At 43.8% G+C, this 24,073-nt stretch overlaps 1 protein-coding gene across 1 annotated transcript in view; it reads left to right on the forward strand.

The window, feature by feature from the left end:
- LOC105017273 (A disintegrin and metalloproteinase with thrombospondin motifs 9) overlaps window positions 1–24,073 on the forward strand; it is a 52,668-nt gene that overhangs the window by 17,787 nt on the left and 10,808 nt on the right. Inside the window, exons 23-34 of the mRNA XM_010881730.5 lie at window positions 65–184; window positions 2,259–2,366; window positions 2,465–2,632; window positions 4,099–4,365; window positions 5,476–5,637; window positions 5,765–5,941; window positions 11,854–12,021; window positions 16,346–16,522; window positions 22,409–22,579; window positions 22,730–22,924; window positions 23,408–23,537; window positions 23,656–23,750. Coding sequence (XP_010880032.2) covers window positions 65–184; window positions 2,259–2,366; window positions 2,465–2,632; window positions 4,099–4,365; window positions 5,476–5,637; window positions 5,765–5,941; window positions 11,854–12,021; window positions 16,346–16,522; window positions 22,409–22,579; window positions 22,730–22,924; window positions 23,408–23,537; window positions 23,656–23,750 — 1,938 coding nt within the window. The remainder of the gene's footprint in view (window positions 1–64; window positions 185–2,258; window positions 2,367–2,464; window positions 2,633–4,098; window positions 4,366–5,475; window positions 5,638–5,764; window positions 5,942–11,853; window positions 12,022–16,345; window positions 16,523–22,408; window positions 22,580–22,729; window positions 22,925–23,407; window positions 23,538–23,655; window positions 23,751–24,073) is intronic.

Raw genomic sequence — 24,073 nt, forward strand, 5'->3', positions numbered from 1 at the left:
CTCCTCCATCTTTCTCTCTCAATATCTTTCTCTGTGCGTCTCTCTCTCTCTGTGGTGAGGACAGTGCACTACCTCGTGTGGACCGGGTTACCAGATGCGAGCTGTGAAGTGCGTTGTGGGGTCGTATGGATCCGTCATGGATGACACTGAATGTAACGCAGCCACGCGTCCCACTGACACTCAGGTAAAACATCAGTGTCTCTGGAAACCCGCCCACGTATGACTTCAGGGTGATATGTGGGGGGGGAAATACATTTCCTTTGGATAGCGCTGTTGATGATATTTGTGGAAATAATTACTTTTAAGGACGCCTAAATGTCTTTTTGTCTATGTCAAATCACAGACTGTCAACACCATAGCACGTAACAGTACCCTGACACAACTTAAAGGCTTGGTTGTGAGTTGACCGTGGGACTTTTCCCCTTGCATTTGTAGAATGGTGCTTGTGGGACTGTGGTTTGTTTCTCTATGCAAGCTGATACACAGGTACGGTCAACTGCAGGCTGTGAGGCAGGAAGGAAGCCCCACACCCCGTCCATTAGCACCTGGACTCAATAAGTCCTTGTTGTCTGGAGTGAGTCGGGGGTGGGCTGTGCCGGGCCGTTCTTACCCCCACGCGGAGGCACATAGCTGGGATTGTCTGCCTGCCACAGTCCGCTCCCTTACCAAGTGTGCGGGAGCAGGAAAGAGGGCCTGTCCATGGCAAAGGATGGAGCAGAAGGGGCTCTGTGAGTGGATGACTGGGAAGGGAGCTGGCCCCTACCCCAGAATCAGATAGTAACAGTAGGCCATGGGGCTGGACTGGAGAATGGGCCAAAACATTCCTGAATTATTCTGGGTAAATGTCTTCACCTTGGTTATGTAAGAGCCATCTACGGTCTGTCAGGGTTAGCACTTGTCTGTTACCAGTCTGGTAATGTAGCCTTGATCTATCACTACCTGGTCTGGTACTATAGCCTGGATCTATCCCACCTGGTCTGGTATTATAGCCTGGGTCTATCCCACCTGGTCTGGTACTATAGCCTGGGTCTATCCCACCTGGTCTGGTACTATAGCCTGGGTCTATCCCACCTGGTCTGGTACAATAGCTTGAATCTGGTAGAGGGGTGGGGCGTGGTGGAGGGGTGGGGCGTGGTGGAGGGGTGGGGCATGGTGGAAGGGTGGGGCGTGGTGGAGGGGTGGGGTGTGGTGGAAGGGTAGGACGTAGGGAGGGGTGGGCTATAAATGCAGACTGGGTCCAGTCACACTGAGGCCCCACCAGTTGAGGCCATAATTCCCAGCTCGGCCGTCAGGCCCAGTGACCCTGAGCCAGTCCCTTCACCTCTCTGTGATTCCAGCCAGTCATCCATGAAATGTGCTCCAGAGCCCCCACCCCGAGATCACTATGGGGCTGGAGAAGGGGGAAAGAAAGAAGGGAACTCATGTTTTAGGACGCCTGTCTCTCCCTTTGACTCGCTAGTAGGAGGAGAAAAATACATAGAGATGACGCTGGCCTCCTACATGCTTACCCACAGATGAGTACACAACATACATCAAACACACCCACAGATGAGTACACAACATACATCAAACACACCCACAGATGAGTACGCAACATACATCAACCACACCCACAGATGAGTACGCAACATACATCAACCACACCCACAGATGAGTACGCAACATACATCAACCACACCCACAGATGAGTACGCAACATACATCAACCACACCCACAGATGAGTACGCAACATGCATCAACCACACCCACAGATGAGTACGCAACATACCTCAACCACACCCACAGATGAGTACACAACATATATCAACCACACCCACAGATGAGTACGCAACATGCATCAACCACACCCACAGATGAGTACGCAACATACATCAACCACACCCACAGAGACTCACACATAGACCCACAGAGAGACACCCACAGAGACAGAGACACACACAGGCCACAGGTCTCTTCTTCTGATTTCCACCATGTTTTACAGTGGGATGGTATCTGACCGCATTGACTGTTTGGAATGTGGTGCCCTCAGTGACTCTGCTAAACCACACTTGGGTCAGTCTCTGCTCCTCCCAGATCTATTGGGGAATAAAGGTCATGCAAGGGTCCTGGGGAAGGCAGGGCGGAAGGTGGAACCCAGGGACACACCGGGGTTGTCATGGAAGGGCCCTGACACGTCAGTGTAACCCTCTCAGTGTAAGTCTCAGGGGGGCCGTTCTTTCACAGCGACTGGTTTGATGTGTGTGTTTGTCACCTGCAGGACTGTGAACTGGCCCAGTGTCCCGTCAGCCACCCGGTTCCACAGGGAACCAAAGTGCCCCCGCACCCCCCACACAAAACCCAGTGGAGGTTTGGTTCATGGACGCAGGTTGGTTTTGTGGGTTAATCCACCACTCAATTCAGCTCTCTACTGCACTCGACTGTACTCTACTGTGCTGTAACCAGACCGGCTCATCTCCACCACAGTGCAGCGCCACCTGCGGCAAAGGGAACCGGATGCGCTACGTCAGTTGCCGTGACAACCAGGGCGGGGTCGCAGAGGATTCTGCCTGCTCCCACCTGGCCAAGCCCCCGGCCAGGGAAATGTGCTCCGTGGGGGCCTGTGGACAATGGAAGGTGCTGGAATGGACATCGGTAAGTTACTGATTCGGTTCAGTCAACCAGCATTTACAGTTCACACTTCATACATATGAATGACTGTTGAGGATATTGTGTTATTGTGTTATTAGGCCTACGTTGCTAATGTACTTCACACTTGTGGACAGTTCCATTGTGAAAGAGTTCTTCTAAAGGTTCATCCTGACTGCCTTTCATCTCTGTCTGTACTTTTCATTGTCTTTTATTTGCTATGTGATGTCTGGCCGACTCTGGGCCTGCATAATACCAGAGGTCATTTTTTTATACCCTTAACTTACCAAGACTAAGGACAAACCTCATTTACAGCGACGACGTGTTTAGCTGTGGCTTGTGCATATTTTACCAGAGTTCCTAGTCAATTTGTGACATGTTTTTCTGGTCCAAGGGGAGGGGGAACAGGCTTAGTGGGTATTGAGGAGTTGGCAGGGGAAAGGAGAGAGGCATGAGGGGAGAGGGGCTGGAGAGACGGGCTAGGATCCTTGTTTACAGATGTTTCTCATCCGAGAGAGAGCGCTAGTCATACTCCCACCAGGCTGCAGTTAGGGCCACCACGCACGCACACACACACACACACACACACACACACAGACCAACAGATAGATACGGGCTGTGTGGAATGAGGATCTCCCTGGCTTATTTCTGCCAGAGCGAGTCAATGGCCTCCAGGCAGGCAGGCAGGAAGCAGCTCAGTCCAAGGCCACAGCTAACAGAACCACTGACAGAGATGATCTGACTGGGAAAGTACCGTTTGCATACACTTGATATGGAATGAAACCGGAAATTAGCATGGCGGAGTTCCCAGGAGGTGCATGATCTGAGACTGTTTTACTTTCATGAGACCCTACTATAAAAGCATCCTTGTTGTTTATAGTTGTAGCACTGGCCTCTTTCTTCAAATGTGTGTCGCGCCATACTGACACAGCTCAGGGCGGAGGGGCGTGGAGCCCTCTGGGGAAGAAGGGCGGATTTCGGATGGGGCTGACTTATGTCGTGCTCTAGCGACTCCTTTTGGTCAGGCGTGTGCGTGCCAGCCTAATTATTCATCTCCAGGATGTCTGCGCCGGCGAAAAAAGATCCTTGTCGAGCGGGCAGTGACAACAGCTTGGCGAGATGTCCCGTCGATCCCACGGACTGTTCAAGGACAATTATTGTGTGGTAGACTGTGAACCCTGGGTCAGTGGTGTCCCTGGCTCAGTGTCACAGTGAAGTGGACAGTTGTTACATAAGGATCTGATACCAACAATCCATTTTGGTCCACTTGACGTCATTGGAGAGGCGCGATTCTTGGGCCAAATCCCTTGCCTTGTGTCGTCACTGTTTGGGCCAGCCGTGTTTAGAGAGGCTACCTAAGTTGCTACGCGTTTTGTGTTTGTGTTTGTATGCTGTATATCTTACCGTGAGATGTGTGTGTGTGTGTGTGTGTGTGTGTGTGTGTGTGTGCGTGTGCGCGTTTGTGTCCAAAGTGCTCCGTGTCCTGTGGGCAGGGAAAGACCACACGTCAGATAGTATGTGTGAACTTCAGCGATCAGATGGTGGACGCGGTGGAGTGTGACCCTGACGACCGCCCCGCCACGGAGCAGGAATGTGCCATGTCCCAGTGCCCCGCTGCACGCTCCAGCGACCCCCGGCCCTTCCCCCCACCCAGCGGCAGCGTCCGCAGCAACGGGGGCGACGGCCGCGGCGGGGAGAGAAACCAGGCCCACCAGTGGAGAACAGGCCCCTGGGGGGCGGTGAGTGTCCAACACACGGTCATCTTCCAGGCCTGGGGTGGTTAACGTTACACAGAGGTTCTTTAGTAGTTCTGTCATTTTTGGTCCACTCTACCAAAAGATCCAAAGTCTTTTTGAAGCTTCTGTACGTGTGTGGATCATTCGGTGTGTCCCTTATGCAGTGTTTCTACTAATAGAGAACAGGTTTTTCTGGTTACCGGTATGCTTTTAATGGTTAATAGTAATTATTCCAGTTTTACTGGTGAAGCATCCTAGAGGCAATTTACTGCATACTAGCTACTTAGATCTCGTTCAGTTACAGTGGGATTTGTTTACGTCTTCATGTGTTATACAGGTTTGTTTTGAAGTAGCCTACAGTGTTTTTGAACAATTGAACATGCTGTCGAGCTAGTGGTGTTAACTACTAATGCATATTTGTGTATTTAGTCAAGTGGGGTGCTAAGTTGAGTTGGCCACACGAAGGGAAAAATAAGTGCATTTATTTATTTTAGCATGGTTCCTTGAGAAACTCTGGGGGTTCTGGGGTCACAACCCATCCTTAGAGTAGGTTAGCTTGTTATTTTTAGTGTTTGTTAATCATGCGTGGTTGTTCCTACCACAGCTGGTGTGTGTATCTGTCATTTGTGACACGCTATTCCCATATGTCCCATGCGCGTCTCTGTCCCGTGCGCGTACATTGTGTCCCATGCATGTCTCTGTCCCATGCGCGTACATTGTGTCCCATGCATGTCTCTGTCCCATGCGCGTACATTGTGTCCCATGCATGTCTCTGTCCCATGCGCGTACATTGTGTCCCATGCATGTCTCTGTCCCATGCGCGTACATTGTGTCCCATGCGCGTCTCTGTCCCATGCGCGTACATTGTGTCCCATGCGCGTCTCTGTCCCATGCGCGTACATTGTGTCCCATGCGCGTCTCTGTCCCATGCGCGTACATTGTGTCCCATGCGCGTCTCTGTCCCATGCGCGTACATTGTGTCCCATGCGCGTCTCTGTCCCATGCGCGTACATTGTGTCCCATGCGCGTCTCTGAGAGAACGCGTAGAGGACATGCACTTTGTGGGAGCGTTCACCATCTGTCTCACACACTTTCTCCTCCCTGTGACGTCAGTGCTCCAGCACGTGTGCCGGCGGCTTCCAGAGACGCGTGGTGGTGTGTCAGGATGAGAACGGATACACTGCCAACAACTGTGAGGAGCGCTCCAAACCGGCCGAGCAGCGTTCCTGTGAGTCGGGCCCATGTCCGCAGTGGGTCTATGGTAACTGGGGGGAGGTGAGTGAACGCAGGTCCACCCGAAGCGCCGATACCCCGGGGGGGTTTGCATGTACTTGACGGGAGTCGATCGCCTGTCCTGACTTTGTCTACACCCTGTTTGTTTTCTGCCTGCTCTCTCCCGCAGTGCACCAAGCCGTGCGGCGGCGGCATAAAGACACGCCTGGTGGTGTGTCAGAGGCCCAACGGAGAACGTTTCAACGATCTGAGCTGTGAGATTCTGGACAAGCCTCCCGACCGCGAGCAGTGCAATACTCAGTTGTGCCCGTCTAACCCTCACTGGAGCACAGACCAATGGAGCTCGGTACGCTCGTAAATATATGCCTTTTTGTTTTTCTTCCCCCACTTGATTTTAACAGTCGTCTGATTTCACCACACACGGAGTTTGACCACTATAACTGTGTAGCATGAGAAAGCCAAACAAACAAACATTTTTAACTAGAGGGAGCACGATGGTTCTCCTGTGCTTAAACGCTGAAACTCCGCTTTCCAACTCCGCCTCACCTTTACCCGTGGCGTGGTGCCTGAGAAGGGTCCTCCTTGAGACTACTGGGGAGTGATTTCGGTTGCACCAGAGAAGAGAAATACCACAAAGTACAACATATGAAAAGCTTCATTGACAGCTGTGACCATAAGAACACTTCCTCTGTTTTTAGTCTTAGTGTTCAAAATTCAGGATCAATTTGTATCAGAATCAAAGCTAGTTTGTAAGATATTGTTTTAAAAGATAATTTATTACTTAAGATATTTTCTTCCTTGTTTCCTTTGTAAATAGCATTAACCTCCAAAAATTATCTTTAATAGCTTTTGGTATTCGCACACTAAGGCAATCGTTGTTTATATGCAAATATTGAGGAATGTTTCTGTATATCAGGAATTAAAATGTCTTGGGGGTGTTTTTAACACCCAATGAATGGACATACTCATGTGCTATTCACACATTCATTCTTAAATTTGGCAAAGAAAATGACCTGGACTAATTCCTACAGAAAGTACCAACCCTGTTGGGACTACTTTGTTTTTTTGTGCTGTACATGTACTGTATGAATTATACTAATACTGAAACTTTATTGGCCATCACAACTGTACACATTTGTCTTAAAGGGGCAATCTGCAATTTAAAAAATTACAATCCATCACCCCACCACAGCTTAGGGGTGGGTCTCAAGAAATGTATCCACTATTACATTTATAGACAACTATGGATAGAACTCACTATTCAAAAGTATAGTTTTAACCTGTTGTAACATGTTTTAAACCTATACAGAGTCATTGTTGACCTAAAAAGGAATAAAATAATGTTATAATTTGGGTTAGGAATGCGTATGAGGCATTTACAAGTTATATTATTTAAGAATTAATGGCTATACATCATATCCCAAAATTGATGTACTAATCGCAGATTGCCCCTGAATAAACCGAGAGAAGATACTAATCATCTCATCTCCAATCACTGTTCGGTCCAGTATTTACCTGGAATTTGCCTGGTAATAATGACAGCTACATGACATTGACCTTCTACATTATTTTTTTTTGTCATGTTGTTGCCAGGTAGTTACAAAGTCCTAGAAATATCCCATAGGGTTCTCAGTAGAAACTTGGTAAACACTAGCTGAACTGGGACTGTAGGATAAGGCAATGTTATGTGATACATTATGTGATTATTGTTGATAACAGTAATTTTATTGCCTCTTGAAGTCCAGACCAAGATTCCCTCCTTTTTACTAGGACAGGCATAAGAACTCAGCCAAACCAATATGTTCAAGGTCCACTGCTCTACGGTGCTTGATATGAGTGTATTGTAATGTTAGATATGTTTATATATTTGCTTTGTAAATAGTTAATTTTGGTGCGTCCACCAGTGCTCAATACACATGTGAAAATATGCTATGCTCAACCATACCTCACTTATAACAAACACGACTCAACTAGCCATTAACTCAATGAGACTTAACAATGGTGCTTCAGCAAAACAAGGGAGAAATGACATAAATATCAAAGAAAAAAGAATCACTGTCTTTTTTGTAACTTTTTTTTAATTTTATTTTTTACTTTAGGTCACAAACTGTCTTGTGACAGAAGTATGTACTCGAGGTGTTTTGAGTAATTTTTTGATATTCTATTGTTTGTATATTTTTTTTTTTCATGAAAAGTTAATTAATATGTCACTTTTTTTTGTTGTTGTTATGTTAATCTCGTTCCCGGACAATTCCGCCCGAAATGCGTGCGACGGCCCGGGTAGGAGATTATTTCAGAGTAGGTTAAAATATGTGGGGAGGTTTTTTTCTCTCTAAAGGTGAAGATCTTGTTCCATTTCTTCTCCACCAGAACTATGTGCAGCTCTGAGAGAATGCACCGTGTCCTAGCTTGGCGAACAGTCCCTGAGATAACAGGGAGGGTGTAGAGCGTTCTGTATCGAGAGCCTCTGAGCCAGTCATATCTGTCTACCTCATCCTCTGTTAACATCCCTCTGCTTGTTCATTCACATCCAACATCATGTTGAGACCAACCAAGGATGTGAGCTCGAAGCGCAGATCCCCGGTCTGTCTTCTGTTTGACCTTTTAATACTCACAAGTGGAATCTGAGTGGTTAAAACTGACCTTGGATCTGTGGTTAGACGAGGCCCTGCTTTGATTCCAGCCGGTTATTCCTAAGGTTAAGTGGAACCTGCTGGTCATTAATGTCTGTGCATAACTTGCAGACGTCACACCATATTTTTACAACCAGTAAACACAGCTCTCAAGCAGGCAGTCATATGTTTCACCACACCATGTTCACTAAAGGAAACCATAATTGCTAACATGGCATGCAGTATGGTTTCATTTGATTATGCAGTGTGTGTAACATTTTACACAACCCACATGCATCAAGTCTCATTGCACTCTGGAATGATCAATTCTTTTATTTTGTAGAGTACATTGCAAAACACAGTTATATAATTTTTTATCTAAAGCCACAAATCACCGCTTTACAATGTGTTTCATGAAACAGGAGACTTGAAATAAAGTACTCTGTGCCTTTCATTCCATATGGCAGTATTAGTCTGGATTTCAATTTTTATTTTTTTTTATATTTACTGTATGTAATTATCTATATTTATTTCAACTTCATAATGTCATGTCAATATTTAATTTTATATGAACTTTCTGAATTGATATTTGCTCACAGAAAAATTAATGATTAAAGAGAATTAGAGGTACTGTTTAAAAGCAATGTTTCTTTCATTTACATTTAGTAATTTAGCAGACATTGTCATCCAGACTGACCTACTGTGTAGTTATTATATTCATGTTAGGATATCGAGAATGGGCAACCAGACAAACCTATCAGTGCTAGAGGGAAGTGAAAATATTTGCGAGACCCATCTTTTATACTATTTACACATTCTAATGTGTTCATGAACCATTTTGAATGAGTGCTTATGCTCAAGTTAGATTGTATCTTGGTTATAGTGCTTAAGGGGGAAACTGTAGAACACTGGTTTTATTTTTATTTCTGAATTCAATTTGATAGACGTTGTAAAGAGCCAGCAACAGTGATGTGAACACATTCGCTTATGCTACTGCTGGAAATCCTTAAGACCTGTTAGAAATATTATCAATGTCCACGCTTCAGTTTAGAAGATAGCCGTTAGATTACTCCTTCTGGTTTATCCTAAATACAGTAGGAACGGGGAAGTGGTCTATACAACCCCATTTATAAATTCCTCAGCAAATTCTCTGCTGAGAGCCTTACCCAAACTTTTTAACTGATGTTTTAAAGGGGCCATGTTCAGTGAATGAAGAATGAAAATGTACAAATCACTGCGCAATATCCCTGTTGTCTTATGAGGTCAGTAATCGCTATGATGTTTTTTCTGTCACTGCCAGAGTTCAAAGCCTTTCGTACCAAGGTCAATGTGTATTCTCTGGGACTCTGACTGGATGGACCCCCATTTACTGTGCTCATTCACTCCTAATGCTTTTGTGTGCCTGACGACACGTGCTCTTCAACTACATGGCCTTCTCCCCCGCCCCTTACCAGGCCCCTTTCCTTTGCCCTAACGTTGGTTGATGACATTGTTTCTATGGTGGGGGTCCGCTGACAGTGACTCAAATGAAAGCATGTCAAAAAGACAATACAGGAGTGCATTGGGGGTCAAGGGTCACGTTTGATCTAGCAGGGGCCCCTTACTTGTACAACTAATCAGCATGGATGCTTCTGGGAAAAAGCTGTGATCCCAGGAAAAAACAAAAAAAGCAGGGCAAGCGCTGTTGTCTTTTGGGGCCCGGAAAGCGCAGTCGCCTATGTTCTTTAGGGTTCTGTGATGGAACGCAGGCCTCACGATGGGTTTTAAGGACCGGTCCGTCCAAGGGACTATTTCGTTTGACACTGTAAATAAAAGCATCTGATTTGAATGATAACATTTAATTGTGTCTGAATGCATGACCGCTAAAAACAATGAAACGTGCCCAGTTGTCATGATTATACATTAGTTTGACATTAAGATGTCGATCAACGTTCATGGAATGTTTGATAGTGTGCTGGTGTCCAGTGTTCATTTCTTCCCCAGTGATATAATGATGATACCGAAGGTTTTAGAGCCGACTAGAAAGTTCGTTAAGAGTATATACAATTTTAACCAAAGGTCTTCCAATTGCCTGGAGCGCTTGTTCTGATGCCAGTCAATTCATGGATCAGCAGCGTCTCATCAGCAGGCATGTTTGGACATAGATTTCAAGTCCTTTACTGATTTTTATTTTTTATTTTTTAAAAGCAACCTCTCGTAGAACGATATCTGGCCTCAAGTGGTACTGGTAGAGTAGGACTATCTAGCTAATGTCAATATCTGTGAGCAGAGCCACAAAAGCCCAGATGTATTAGTGTGGGGAGCATACGGCTAAAGAAACCAAACCGACAAAATGTCATGGCTCTGCTCACAGAAACGGTTATCAGAGTCCTGAATATTCCCATGCATATTGGTGTAGGAAGCCTTCACACTGTGTTGGTGTTTTGTGTTCTTACATCATTTCATCATGGAACAAAGCCAAATTCAATGGAAGGTGTCATTCTCAGTCAAGTTTATTGCGTGATTGGTTTCCACACGGTTAACATCTCAAACATCCCCTGATTCATCACTGCACATTTTCAATAAAATCTATATAAAATACATTTCACGTAGGATTATATTCGTCCCTCATTTTCATGTTGAGCAAAATCAAATGCCTACGCGGTAGAATGCATACTAATCAAGTCCATCCACAGGGCTTTCACCTCTGTACAGTCGTTTCCGGGTGGGAAGTAACGTTCCCCTAATTGAACCGTTCACCGTCCTCTGGCCTCTGGGGACATTTCACTCCGCCCCTCTCGCCGAAACGAGGTGAAAGGTCACTGCGGGTTCCTGTCCGGCGCGATCCCTCGCTGGGCAGCACAGTGCGCCACGCTGGGATACGCACTCGTTCAACCCGGGACCTGTCGCATCCTATCTGTCCGCCCTTTCTAAGAGGCTTTGATTAACCAACCTGAATGGAACAGCCCCACTGAACCCACAGGCCCATAAGCGCTGTGCTGTGCCGTTGGGGGGGTGTGGGGGTGTAGGCTGGTGTGAGGTGCCGGCCTGTCAGACGGAGTTAAACCTGGGCCCGTCTAATGAACCTAGATGGGAACGTGGCTGCCGACTGCGCGCTGATTGGCTCACTGCTTACCTCTTACAATCGCTTCGCTGTCTGATGTGGACCTCGTCCACTTAACGTGAAATTCCGCCCTGTGTGTAGTTTCTGTCTTGTGTGATGTATGTCGGCGTAGCAGTATGTATGGGATGTTGAGTGGTAAATGTGTGAAACGGTCTCAAATCAGTTCACATCACGCTGTCATTTACCCCGCTGTGTATACTGATGCCCACATCTGATTTTGGGTGTAATTCAATCAAACCAGCATCGCAGTACTTGCACAGCAGCTGTAATTCTTGCAAACTCACAGACTGGCCTTTGGTGCTGTGTAAAAAAAATACAAAGATAATAAACACTGCCATGGCAACCGCCCTCCCAGGTATGCTTGCACCTTGTAGAATTAGATTAGAGCGCTTGGGCGGGATGAAAATCGTATGAAAGGACTGCGTGAACACTGCTATGGTTGTCATGAAGTATTCAGGAGGAATCATAAAAGCCATTGATGTTGTTTTGATCTCAGTGCAACCCACTTCACTATTAACCGGCTGTCATGTGGACATCTTGCAGTGCTCTGCCACCTGTGGTAAAGGAAGGAAGAACCGCAGAGTGCGCTGTCTGACCCAGTCCGGACAGCCCCTTCCGGAAGAAAACTGTAAGCACCTGACCCAAGTCCCCAGGGAGAAGAGTTGTCGGGGCCGTCGCTGTCCCAGGTGGAAGACCGGGGCCTGGGGAGAGGTACTCTTTAAACCTGCAATGAACGCTACATGTTACCATCAGCGAGCACGCTCCATGTTCCTTCTCATGCTTCTTAACATGTCCGTTCCCCGGCTCTGTGTGTGGGTGCACATCCGCGCTGTCAGATGTGGGCGTCTGCTTTTTCTCGACCGTGCATGACTGCTCGGGTAACGTGTTCTGTTGCACATCACGTTGTGGTCTGCTGGGTTGAAGCTTATCCCTCTGGCGGTTTGAGAGGTCCAATATTGGGCTGCTATCTGGGGCAGTGGGAGGGACGGAGAGTCATGCTTTCATCTGGGCCCGGCTAAGGTTGACTTGAGCCAGTGTGAAGCTACGCACATTGCTCTCCCTCCCTCCCTCCCTCCCTCCCTCCCTCCCTCCGATCCCTTCTCAATGGGAAACATGTGTCAGGAGCTCGTCTCCCTGTAACCCGGCAGAGAGACAATCCACTTACCACAGCAGGCCAGACACATTCCCAACATGCACCTCACCGTCTGGAGAGCTCTTTCACCCACCGTTCATGTCTTTCCCATTACTGATCAGGGAAGAGATTTACCTCTGTTTTCATACCTCTGAGGACCTCTCCATCTTGGATGGTTCTATTGCAGACGGCACCTTATCAGTCGTGTTTCCTTAACCCGGTAACAGCTGAATGAAGCGTGCCATAATCATTCAAAAGACTCTTGATGGTTACCATGGACTATTGCAAAACAATAGAACGATGGTCCTGCAGACTGTTTCATATTAGTGAGTGCAAGTTTTATTAAGAACACGATTACGAAATATGTCACTCAAGAAATCTTTAGCCATTTAGAAGATAGTCTTGAATACTTGTTATCTCATCAAAACGGTGTCAATTCATGCTGGGAATGTTCCGCCAAGCAGGTGAATCTAATAGAATAGAATAGAATGTATCTGATGACAGTAATCACAGTTCGATTTTTTTGTCTTGAAAATTACATTAATGCTGGTTGTTGAAATATGGGTAGAAGAGGTAGCATTACGGGATGGGTTTTTGAGGCCTTTTAATGGGGAATATGTGCTTATTTTGCATTGATTTCTCACCTCTCTGGCTCCGTGAGTGTCAGGATGGAACACCTCTATGTTTACTGTTCCACACACAAACGCACAAATAAACAAATGCAAAGTCCTTGAAGGGGATGCACAGTTGAGTGGACGGGAGAAACAAATACAATACTCAGTACACTAACACACATTCATCCATAGGTCAACTCCTAAAACACAGCCTAATAAATGCAGATCTTTCTGGTTGAAAAGAGGAGGAATGATTGGCAGTAGTGAAACATTACCCACAACCAATATCGTACATTTTAGTTATCTGTTGGGATTTTCCTCCAAAATGTGTTGCATGCAGCTGTAGATTAAATGTATTACATGTTTTACATGAAGATAAAAAGGTTAGCAAGACATTCTACCTTTAACTAATGAAATGTCCTGTAACCAGGGGTTCAAGCTTGACCTTCTACTGCAACCCCCCCACCTCTTTACCTCTCTCTACCCCTCTACACCTCTTTCCTCTCTCTACCATTCTCTCTCTCTCTACCTGTCTGTCTCCCCCCTCTCTCCCCCACTCCCTCTAAATCTCTATATCTATTCTCTGTCTACCTCTCCATCGCTCCATCTCACTATCCCTCCATCTCTCCTCTCTATCTAGAACTGTCTCCCCTCTCTCCCTCCATCTCTCTTCTCTTTCTCTCTATTTTATCTCTCCCTCTAACTCTCTCTGTCTTTGGAGAACTACAGGGGTTGGAATCTGTTTTTTATTAACAAGGAACAGCCAGAACATGTCTATAAAAACACACATCCGTTTTGAGGGTTTTCTCTGTGGTTAGGCTCTGTTTGACACAATGTTCTACTTCTTAAGCCACTTGGTTCATTTTCATTCCGTTAAAAGAACCATGATTCAAGTTTACATTTTCCTTGAACACAAGATCATGTGGTTGGAGGGTTTGAATCAGATCTATAGACCCATATTTGTAGAATAATGCAACAACATGTTATGCGATAATGATGCGTTCGCTCTACTTGATCAGAGTATCTTGATCAGGGCAAATTGTAGTGAATGATGCTGAATTCAATTGATGATAGTGTTGCAGCCAAGGGTCTAATAATAAGGTGTGGAATTCAACGTAAACCCAGCATGTAATTCAGGACCAGCCATTACAAATGAACCACAATTTCAGGGATCCGGTGGGAGTGAAACAAACAAATGACATCTAATCAGCTCACAAACTGGCAGAACCATTTATGACGTTATATTATATTTGTAGAAGTATCCCTCAAAACAAAAACATCCTTCACGTGCTAATGTAATCAGCTTGATAGTGCGCAATTGGACAGCGAAATAATCATATTTAAAATTCAGGGACTGTTTCTCGGACACGGATTAAGCCTAGTCCTGTACTTACAAATCTAAATCAAGAACTTCTGGACATTGAGCTATACAGCTCCGGAAAACATTTAGAGACCACTGCACTTTTTTCTTTCCTTTCCAAAAAAGTCGAAAAGGATGGTTTTGAGTGAGGAACATAAGGGTTAAAATTAAGAGACCACTGCAAATTGAACGCTTCTGTTCCTCACTCAAAACTTTCCTTTTTAACTTTTTTGGAAAAGAAAGAAAAAGGTTCCTGTGGTCTCTTCATTTTCTCGGGAGCTGTATATACCTTTTGATGTATAGTCTGGTTTTCAGCTCAAAAATCTGTACAGGTATTATGTTTTAGGTTTCTGTACATTTAAATCAGGCATGTGACCTTAACACAAGATTATAAAGAGATATAGATAATTCCATGGTAACAGTGACACAGATTTTCTACTTTAAAAGTATGCTAAACAAAGATCAGTGATTGCAACATTAAGCAAATCATACAACTCTATGCAGATGAACTCATTTTAAATGTTGAGGAAACACATTTACTTGAAGAGGTGTGCAGATGTGCAGGGCCTGTGAATGTTTGCAACTGATTATTCTACAAACCCAATTTTGTTCTAATGATCTCCACCCCAGAACCGGTTGGGTTGGTCCAGACTGGACCAAATCTATACCAATCATAGACATCTACATATGTTTCACATATTTTCAGATCATAGTACAGGGGAGTACAGCACAGTACAGGATAGTTTTAGTACAATAGGGTTAGTTTTAGTTTAGTATATTGAATATTGTGAAAAGAGATGATGATAGTTATAGAACAATAAAGTAGATATTTTGAACAGTGCTGTACAGTATTATTACAGCACAGTTAGTGTAGTTTAGTGCAGTTATAGTGCAGTTCATTAGAGGACAGTTCAGAAAATTGGCATATGTTTTGTTTTTATAATCAGGGCCATATCATGATGGTAAGTATGCATATGTACATAGGTAAAGTATGTGTTCCTACTTGCATTACTAAGAAGTAACTGTTCAAATAAATGTATGGCGTCAAATAGTGTTATTTTAAATACTTTTGACTCCCATAACCAGTGACACATACTCTATTTTGCAATTAGAAAGCCGATCCAGAGATCATTATACTAAGATTAATTTTTTGCACATATTTTTAATCTGTTACCAGAAATCCATTTTAGGTGACAGTATTGTCATGATGACATATTATGTCAAACAATGTACTTCATCAGATGCAGTAACACATTAATGGATTATCAATACAGAGCCCAATCTGATTGATGTTAACCCGCTGTACCTCCATTACAAAGGTTTTGTCAGGTGTAATGGTACATTAATGGATCGCCAATACAGAACCGCATGTGATTGATGTTAACTTGCTGTATCTCTGTTACCAAACATTAAGTCATGAGTTTCCTTTGCAGGAAAGATATATGACTTTTGTTAGTGCCTCATTAAAGCACTAACATATACCTACCCTGATTGTAAAAAAGGATATGGCCATAATTATAGAGGGAGTGTGACTCCGTTACCAAGGCACGTCCACCTAAAGGGAGAGATGTTACACTTGCATTGCCACAATATTATATTTTCAGGTTATATCAACAATATAAATACATAATTATAATAGAAATATAATTGTGAATCTACTGTCATTTTTAAAAAAGTCTATTGTTTTTATTTCAGTTGGAATTTGAGTGGAATTGAACTTCAATTTGTTGCACTTTATGATGTATTATTTCAATTGAATTGTACATATGATAAAATACATTGACATCATTTTTACACTGAACTTGTATTTAGGCTTCTCCAATCCTCCATGGTGATGATGGAACACAGTGAAGACACGTCACGATGAATGAAAAAGCAGACAGGGAATAGTTTTTAATGCACCTTACCTTCCTTCCTGTTTCGTTTCAGTGCTCATCAACATGCGGTAATGGAAATCAGGAGCGAGATGTTTTCTGTATGGTTGGAAACCGACGCAGCTCCGAGAAGAATGAATGCCCCTCATCCTCTCGCCCTGCGTCCAGGCAGACTTGCCGGGTCACCGACTGTCCATCTCGGTACCGGTGGAGCGAGGGAGAGTGGCAATCAGTAAGTGCAGTCATGACGGAGAGCAGGATAAACCAATCTGTTCTTCAGAGGAAATAAACAAACAGCGTGTGCATCTGCGCGTCAGTTCAATTGGTGCGTGGATGTCTCACGCATCGCTGTTTCAGCAGCCAGGCTGACAGCCCTGTGGCCCCTCCCAGATACATTCCCGGTCAGGAGGGGAGCGAGAGCGCTAGAAATGAGTGTGAGAACAGAGAGGATTGAAGAGCAGGCAGCATCTGTGATAATCTGAATCAAAGACGTTCCCCTGCATGATTCGGTAGAAAAGTGGCCTGTAGTCTCAGAAGAGTAACTGAAAAGTTAATGGACATTCAGTGGATATTCGTTTCCCCTGCTCAACAGCTATAAAGTCAAGCATTCAGTGATTATAGAAAATAACATGTTTTGAATCAGGAGAGGGTGGGCTATAACGCACACCTTTTTTTTCATATACAAAATGTCATAAAAACTTTTTATGTGGAATATCAGTAAATATTCAAAATTTACATTTTCAAAAGAAAGATTGTAGTCCTTCCTTTCCTGGATCAGAGTATAGTGTTTTTATAGTTGTGGCCCACCTTGTAAGAGCTATTGCATTTTGAAATTACAATCAAATACTGAAATTAGCAATTCTGGAAATAAAGCCATGGACTTGGCCCAATTCAAAATACATGATTGTCATTGTCAAAGCACAATTTTAAAATGTACATTTAAAAAAGTATCTGCCCTGATTCAGAATATATAACTGTCATTGTTATGGCCCTTCTTTCTAAGAGCTATTTAGGACTTGTATCAGAAATTGCCAAAATAAATATTTATAGATGTGGATTATAGTCCATCATGGAACACTTGACTTAGATATTGACGACAGAAAACAAGTATTCAAAGAAGGTTATAAAAGTAAATGTATCCCGTTCCCCCTCCTTCCATCTGTCCAAATGGTCAGAAACACTGATGGGATGCCCCTCCTCCCTCTGGTGCTATGGAGAACTGGATCTTTACAGCTCTGGAAAAAATTAAGAGACACCTGCACCTTTTTCTATCCTTTCCAAAAAAGTTGAAAAAGAAGGTTTTGAGTGAGGAAGAGAATGTTAAAATTAAGAGACCACTGCAAATTGAACGCTTCTGTTCCTTACTCAAAACATTCCTTTTCAACTTTTTTGTTAAGGAAAGAAAAAGGTGCAGTGGTTTCTTAATTTTCTTCGGCGCTGTACAGTATTCAGTAGATGTGTAGAGATGCTTGAGCCTTTTTTAAAACCAAACATTTTCTTTGATGAAAAATAGAAGTTTGTTACATAAGTGTAACATTGAGCATTAATTGATGCAAACCCTTGTATACAGTTTCAAAATGTATAAAATTGATTTAATTTCTGCTAAGACAACTGGGTCTGGGTATTTATGGGTTAAATCTAGATTAACATTCAAACAGCATGAATCACTCCACTCAGAGGAAAGTGTGGCTTAATTAGTAGAGTTCTTCTTAGAAAATATCGCCTCAGTACCCCCATTCACTGGAAACAGCTAGAGGTAATTATGGTTGTTCACCTCGTGCTGCTGTTGGATGTTTGGCGGGTCAAGTTGCCTCACTGAATGTTCCGGAGGCAGAAACTCCTTCTGACTTTGTAGTCCATTTAGCCCACTGCTCCAGTATACTTTAAAGACGCTTAATACAGATGTTTCTTGGAAAGGTATAGGGCTACAGAAAGCATTGGTAGTTGTTCAAACTTGTAATTTGACAGCACATATTTTTTCCGTATGCACTTTACTTTCTAATTTAATGCTTTAATGGGCTATACTACAGTAGTTTGTTTATTTAGAGAAATCACGCTGAGACCAAGGTCTCTTTTACGGTTTAGCCCTGTATTACAGCAAAGAAAAATTGTAAAAAAATGTAATACACATACATGAACACAAATGTAATCACAATGGACAATAAAAAGGGCATTTATCAAACATTTTAATGTCCTTATGGGCGCAAAAACATCAAGTTTAAGGCTACTTTGCAAGGCATCCCATGAAGGGTAGCCAAAAGCATTTCTTCCTAAATCTGCAATATCTCAAGAACTAGCCCGGCAAGAGAGCATGTTTTATTAACTGCAAGTTTTCCACTGTAATTCTGATTTAAGATTATGTAGAGGTTTGTACAGTACAGCTTTGTATACAAATATGAATTGATGTCTGACCCTTGTAGATGTCAGGTTTCCTAGAATGTTGATGTGTGTAAAACTCAATGCTCTATGAAAGACTGAATTGAGAGGATTTAATACCGACACTGATTCATGCGTGTGTAACACATCACCAAAATCAATCACTGACATTTTGTTTCTGTGCTGAGATGACAGACATGATGTTTCTATAAAAGAAAGCTTTTTCACCAACTCAGCAATGTGTGTTTTAAAAGAGAGATTAATATCTAATCAAATTATGAGTTAAAATAAGTCACAGATATTATTGATGTTCAGAGTGAACAACAAGGGACCCAAAATTGAACCTTGTGGAACTCCTTTATGGACAGCAACAAATATAAACTCAGTCTCATATGTAACATCCATCACCAAGGTCATTTTGAAACCATAGGCGTATCTATGGCCAAGCATAGTGAGATCTTAGTGGGCTATGTTAGTTTCTATGGGCCGCTGTTATAGTATATTATTACCTTCTCCTGTTGTTAACTTGAAAACATGAGGAAAGGTTTTAATGGACGTCTTTTTCTCACCATTGATCATGATAACAATATGGTTATGCCACTCATGCGAAAAGTTAGGAGTTCAAAAATGTCATTCTTTGAGCTAGACTCTGTTCCTGTGTCCATTCAGCTAATTGTAAAATTGTAAAAATAAGATAAGTGTTTAAGATGTAATGTATTAGTTCTTGTACATTTGGAATGGTTTTATACTAACCCAAACACAACAGCTTATGGGCAGGTTTTGTTCCACTGGGCCGTATCATGGCTGCTCAGATCACAATAACAAGTCCAGGTATTTCAGTTGTTTGACTGTGCCGGACGTTGACGTAGAGCAGCTGGAGTTGAAGTGTTTCTGACGCAAGGCAAGGACTCCCAAAGCCCTTCCGAAGCAGCTTGTTTTTTTGGACTACTGCCTTAACAGTCCCACAGCGTTTCAACACTTGAGTTACTACATACATCTGGATCTAGAGAAGCTGGTTTAGAGCCTGCGTCCTCACTCAGCCTCTTCAAAAAAACTGTCCTCGTAAATTTGTCGTTCTTCATTCTTCTTCCTGCAAATCTGTCTAAAGCAGTGTAAGGTCCACATGTTTACAGTAAACATTCGTACAGAAAGTCAACTGGTGGTTCTGAAATGTTAACGTTACAGTTTACACAACTCTTTTTATATAAATATACTATTCAAACGTTTGGACACACCTACTTATTCAAGGGCATTTCTTGGTTTATTTTTTACTATTTGCCACATTGTAGTATCATAGTGAAGACATAAATGTGTAGAATTTATTTCCTTCTCAATGCGTTTGAGCAAATCAGTTGTGTTTTCACGAGATAGGGTTGATATACAGAAGACCATCACTATGTCTGTACTGTAGTGGTCCATATTATGGCAAGAACAAGTTAAATATAAAAAAGATAAATTACAGTTCAATATTTCTTTGAGACATGAAGATCAGTTAATCTGTAAAATGTCAAGAACTTTGAAAGTTTCAAGTGCAGTTGCAAAAACAATCAAGTGCTGAAAATGATGAAACAGTTTCTCCTGAGGACTGCCACAGGAAAGAAATACCCAGAGTTACCACTGCTGCAATGGATACATTCATTAGAGTTAACAGCCTCAGAAATTGGCAATTAACTGGGTGCCAGATTGCAGACTAAATAAAAGCTTCACAGAGTTCAAATGACAGACACATTTCAACATTATCTGTTCAGAGGAGACTGTGTATGTCAGGCCTTTATTTTCTAATTGCTATAGAGGCACCACTACTGAAGGACACCAATAAGAAGTAGAGACTTGCTTGCTTGGGCCAAGAATCATCTCGGAAATGTGTGGTTCACATGACAGGGTCCTGATCTGGTGGTCCTCCATCCACCCCTTGATTGACCTGGCTGTGTGGCATGGAGCATTGTCCTGCTGGAAAAAACAATTCTCAGAGGTGGGGAACATTGTCAGAGCAGAAGAAAGCAGGTGTTGTTCCAGGATAACGTACTTGGCTCGATTCATGCGTCTTTCACAAAGACACATTTGCCCGATTCCAGCCTTGCTGAAGCAGCCCCAGATCATCAGAAATTCAACACTACTGTTGTTTGCTCCTTGGGGTTAAAGGCCAGGTGTTTTGTAAAAGCACTTTGTGACATCTGCTGGTGTAAAAAGGGCTTTATAAATAAACGTGATTGATACATTTGATTGATCACCGATCCTCCACCAAATTTCACAGTGGGTGCGAGACACTGGCTTGTAGGCCTCTCCAGGTCTCTGTCTAATCATTAGACGACCAGGTGCTGGGCAAAGCTGAAAATTTGACTCGTCACTGAAGATGACCTTACTCCATTCCTCTACAGTCCAATCATTGCTTCTCATTGATGAATGGCTTTTTTCTAGCTTTGCACAGGGCTCCATGCAAGATCTCACCTCGTGGGGTATCAATGATCTTGAGGAAGGTGAGGGATCAGCCCGGAACTACATGGCAGGACCTGGTCAATGACCTGAAGAGAGCTGGGACCACAGTCTCAAAGAAAACCATTAGTAACACACTACACCGTCATGGATTAAAATCCTGCAGCGCACGCAAGGTCCCCCTGCTCAAGCCAGCGCATGTCCAGGCCCATCTGAAGTTTGCCAATGACCATCTGGATGATCCAGAGGAGGAATGGGAGAAGGTCATGTGGTCTGATGAGACAAAAATAGAGCTTTTAGGTCTAAAATCCACTCGCCGTGTTTGGAGGAAGAAGAAGGATGAGTACAACCCCAAGAACACCATCCGAACCGTGAAACATGGAGGTGGAAACATCATTCTTTGGGGATGCTTTTCTGCAAAGGGGACAGGATGACTGTACCGTATTTAGGGGAGGATGGATGGGGCCATGTATCGCGACCTCCTTCCCTCAGTAAGAGCATTGAAGATGGGTCATGGCTGGGTCTTCCAGCATGACAACGACCCAAAACACACAGCCAGGGCAATTTAGGAGTGGCTCTGTAAGAAGTATCTAAAGGTCCTGGAGTGGCCTAGCCAGTCTCCAGATCTGAACCCAATAGAAAATCTTTGGAGGGAGCTGAAAGTCTGTATTGCCCAGCGACAGCCTAGAAACCTGAAGGTTCTGGACAAGGTCTGTGAGTGGGCCAACATCCCTGCAGCAGTGTGTGCAAACCTAGTCAAGAACTACAGGAAACGTATGATCTCTCTAATTTCAAACAAAGATTTCTGTACCAAATATTAAGTTCTGCTTTTCTGATGTATCAAAAACTTATGTCATGTAATACATTTCAAATTAATTACTTAAAAATCATACAATGTGTTTGTTTTAGATTTTTGTTTTAGATTCTGTCACTCATAGTTGAAGAGTACCTATGATAAAAATTACAGACTTCTACATGCTTTGTAAGTGGGAAAACCCGCAAAATCGGCAGTGTATCAAATACTTGTTCTCCCCACTGTATATGTGTGTATATACCAATAGTGTTCCAAATGTTTTCTCTTGTTTTGAAATCCATATTCAGTGTAGGGAGGGTTCTTGAACCAAATATAAAATACATCTGTAGTTAAGTTACCATGACATTTGGAACCAACTTTTGGCTGGGTTCCAAACACAAACCCCGAACCCCATCCCTTCAGCCTTTTCAAATCACAAGTCTCACGTAAGGGCTATGGGAAGGATAATGTTTGTTCCGCTTGTCATTGTTTTCAATGTTTCCTCTTCCATTCTAGTGTAGTAAATCATGTGGCTCCGGCAACCGGCGGCGACAGGTGCTGTGCAGGGACCAGATGGGAGAGGAGGTTCATGAGATGTTCTGCGTGGACCAGGGAAGACCAGACGACTCTGAGAGCTGTAATACACATGTCTGTGAGTTCATCTGGATTACAGGGGAATGGACTGAGGTGAGAGCAAATGGATGGGCCTGTCGTATCTTTAATGATGTTATCTAGCGTTACCGTCCTGTCTCATCGAGACCCAAATTGTAATATAGCTGTCCTCCCAGTGATGGATTGCAGTGTGGTTATCCCACCGTGTTTTCCCTCCCGTGTCAGTGCTCCGCCAGCTGTGGACCTGGGTACCACAGACGTCTGGTCTCTTGCAGTGAAGGGCATGATGGGAAGGATAACTATGAGTATGGGCATCAGTCTTCGTCCAGCTGTCCTGGGACCAGCCCTGCGAGCTATAAGCCGTGTAACAAAGGGCCCTGTCCTAGAAACCAAGAGTGGAGAGTTGGGATCTGGGGACCTGTGAGTGACTTCCAGTCTATAGTGGCTCTCCAAAGTATTCACCCTCATTGGACTTTACCACTTAATAAATACAACAGTTCTACAAACCCCTCTAAATTAATTGCAAATACAAAACAGCAAAGAATTGATTGCATAAGTATTCACTCCCTGATGTCCGGGCTTTGACTGGGTCACTCCAGTGTTGCTTCAGCTGTACGTTTGGAGTCGCTGTCGTGCAGGTAGATAAATCTCACATGACACTTCCTGGATTTCTCTGTATTTTGCTGCATCCATTATAGCCTCTTTCTTCACCGGCTTTCCAGGCCCTGATGCACCGGAGCATCCTCATAGCATGATCCTACCACCACCACGCTTAACAGTGGGGTTCTCCCTGTTAAGTGAATACTTCTGAGAGCCACTGTATGCACTGTCAGTGTAATGTTTTCCATATCTTAGTGCTTTTCTGGTCCCGGCCGGCCCCCTTACCCTTGTCCCCCCTCTCAGTGTTCAGTGACCTGTGGCGAGGGCGTAATGATGAGAACAGTGCAGTGTGTATCTGTGGAGGGACTAGCCATCGGCGCTTGTCCTTCAGACGCTAAACCGGAGGCCAGGAAATCCTGCAGCAGCCCTGCCTGTGAGTTGACATCCAGCCTCCTCCGCCTACAGCCACTTCTTCACCTAGCCCTTATATTACAGTGTGTCTGTAACATAGCTTTAACTCTCCTAAATATGTCCTTTGTTCTCCCTCTTAGGCCATCTGCCCGCTAGCTGCCGTGACGTCCAGAGTCTGTCTGGCTTCCAGCCTGACGGTGAACATTTCGTCAACATACAAGGAAAAGCGCTCAAAGTGAGAATACATTATGGACTTTCCGATTTAGTTCACGTGGGCTGTTTTCTAACATGTCACACATTGCTTACTGAACAACCTTAGGGGACGCAAATGGTAGATGACATGAGGGTCCACGTCAGTCAGCATAAGCCCTCATACTGTCATGTTGCTGCAATGTTACTGTAATGTTGCTATTGCTATGATTCTGTTGGCTAGTGATCATACATGGTTTCATAGTGTGGTCTGGAGTCCCACAAGCAGATGCGGATCATTGGACAATGTCTTTAGCCTGGCTTGCCAGTCCTCTTACTCCTGCTCATCGTCGTCATAATCTTTCTCAT

This window comes from Esox lucius, chromosome 17, assembly GCF_011004845.1.
Source record: "Esox lucius isolate fEsoLuc1 chromosome 17, fEsoLuc1.pri, whole genome shotgun sequence".
NCBI lineage: Eukaryota > Metazoa > Chordata > Actinopteri > Esociformes > Esocidae > Esox > Esox lucius.